Source organism: Triticum urartu, chromosome 1, assembly GCF_003073215.2.
Source record: "Triticum urartu cultivar G1812 chromosome 1, Tu2.1, whole genome shotgun sequence".
Classification (NCBI taxonomy): domain Eukaryota; kingdom Viridiplantae; phylum Streptophyta; class Magnoliopsida; order Poales; family Poaceae; genus Triticum; species Triticum urartu.
Genome location: NC_053022.1, coordinates 509286803 through 509289071, shown reverse-complemented (window position 1 = coordinate 509289071; position 2269 = coordinate 509286803). Strand labels below are relative to the sequence as shown.

The following is a 2269-nucleotide window of genomic DNA, read 5'->3' as shown; positions in this document are numbered from 1 at the left end:
GCCTCTCTGCGGAATAATCACCTGAGGATCTCAAAGAGCCAACCCCAGCTTTCGTCACAGCTCTGATGCTCATGTGCCCACTGGGGATAAAGGGGCTAGGGGTGATGACTGACGACTGATGGAGATGCATCCTGCCGAAAGAAACGAGAGAATCAACCTTTCAAAAGTCGCGCATTGCCTATATATTCCTCTAATCTAGAATCATATCGATGCCCTAGCCCATTCGATGGACGACCCAAACTAACAGCGGCACTGCTGATTAATTAGTCATTTATTCACAGTGGAACTGAAGAACATATTTTACTACTACTACATTGGATTTGCAACATCATGCAATGGATAGATAGGTAATCCTCGCTCCTTTTCGTCTCAGCCATATCTTTCCGAATTTCTACCGAGATTACGCGGCCTTTTCAGTCGCCATCAACTGCTCATCATCACATCAGAAGGAGAATAATTGCCTTTCACCGGCAAATGCATCCGGTTAGTCTGATCCAATCCAGTTGCGGGCGTCGAGAGGTTCCGGTTCTCTCAGGCTTGTTGGTGCGTGTCGCTGCTCCTCTTAGGGACCTTGATCTCCAGCAACCCCGCACCGTCGTCGAAGTAGGCCTCCACCCTGCCCCCGTCGGCGTCCTCCGGCAGCTCCACGCGCCGCACGAAGCCGTGCTCCCACCACCGGCCGGCGCGCCAGTCCCGGCCGTCCGCCGGCGGCGCCCGCCATAGCCCGCTCACGTCCACCACCTTTGCGCCGTCGCCGCTTACCTCCACGTCGCACTTTCTTCCACCTGATGATCATGTCAAAGATAGCAAAATTTAGTGCTAGATACTGCACAAGTACCATGTGTACAATACGATATGATAACGGTGCAAGTGTGCTTGGCTTTGTTGGTTTTGGCAATCGTGTGGCACAATCTACCGCTCGCTTTTCCGCAAGCAAGCGGCACTAGACTGGTCTGGATCAAAGTGGTGCGCCACACGCAGACGCAACGAATAATTTGCCAAGAAAAAGCGACGGCGACAGAAGGCTGCACGTGACCATGACTATAGTGCTGCGGCAAAAGCAAAGGGATAGCAACGGGGAAAGCACACACGAGCACACCCCTCTAGTAGATAGCTAGCAAGTTGCAATCTTGTAAGAACATCTTGATATATGTGGCGAAATGCAAAGGTGTTGGATTCCTACACAAGCCGTGTGGCATCTTCTGAGGTGTTGTTGATCGACGGACAGTAGAGGAGCACGGTAACTTACTAAGCTCGTTCATCTAGACATCTGCTGGTCGATATATTCCTAGACAATCAACGCAGCTAAATCGACCGGGAGTGGAACCCGTGCACTTGGTACAGAGGTCAAATCATACATGCATTTACTGGAACGGCGAATCTATGCTAAAACTTTGGTACTTTTGTCACTTGGGACAGAGGTTTCAGTTTGAAGCTTGAACAAAAATCTGATCGTATGTACTACTGTACTTTTGTTACTACTCAAGTTAAGTCATCTTCGACAACAGACGAACACAGCCGATCTTGTACTGTGAAACAATCGATGGAGCGAGCTGTGTGCGTACGGGGCACGTACCTGGTATGTCGGCTCTGAGGCAGTACTCGCAGTCGTTCTCGGCCCAGTCGACGGTGGTCCGGGCGCCGCGGCGGAGCGCGGCGAGCAGCACGTCGGACTCAAACTCCCACATCGGAAACGCATCAGCCGGGTCGAAGAACTTGCCGAACAGGTAGGGGCTGAACAGGGAGCCCTCCGCGAACACGGCCTTGGTGTCGGCGTCGGCGCCGGGGGACTTGAGGAACGCCGTGAAGGTGTTCTCCAGCAGCGACATGCACCACTTGGGCGCGGCGCCGTCGGCCCGGACCTCGATCGCTCGCCGCGGCATCGGCGCTGGCTGGTGGTGGGGATCGAAGGCAGGCAGGGGAGCGGGCTGAGGGGGTGTGGACGAGGGTGCTCGCGTTATATAGTACGGGGCACGTACGGTGGTGGTGGAGTTGGCGGTGGGGCATGGGGAGCGGCCGGGGGCGGTGGTGGTGGTGGAGCTGATTGGCCTTTGCGGAAAGCAAAGCGTGGGAGGCGATTCCGCCCGGAGTTGGCTGGCTCTGCTTTGATCTACTGTGTGATTCCCGCCTTTTTCATCGCCTGGATCTTTATTTCCGTCGGGCGCGGCGGACTTGGCGGGCTAATGGGCCGAGGATGCCCGGTATGTATAGATTTCTTTTTTGCCACAACGGCGTCATATACTCATATATTTCATTTATAAACCCACAT

General features: G+C 54.2%; 1 protein-coding gene across 1 annotated transcript; it reads right to left on the bottom strand.

Annotated features, from left to right (window-relative positions):
* Window positions 1–253: 253 nt before the first annotated feature.
* Window positions 254–1958, bottom strand: LOC125523542 (22.3 kDa class VI heat shock protein). The gene is made up of 2 exons (XM_048688573.1): window positions 1577–1958; window positions 254–785 (listed from the first exon to the last, which is right to left on the bottom strand). Exons 1-2 carry the CDS (start codon window positions 1881–1883, stop codon window positions 532–534), a joined length of 561 nt encoding a protein of 186 aa, XP_048544530.1. The 5' UTR covers window positions 1884–1958; the 3' UTR covers window positions 254–531.
* Between the last annotated feature and the right edge of the window lie 311 nt (window positions 1959–2269).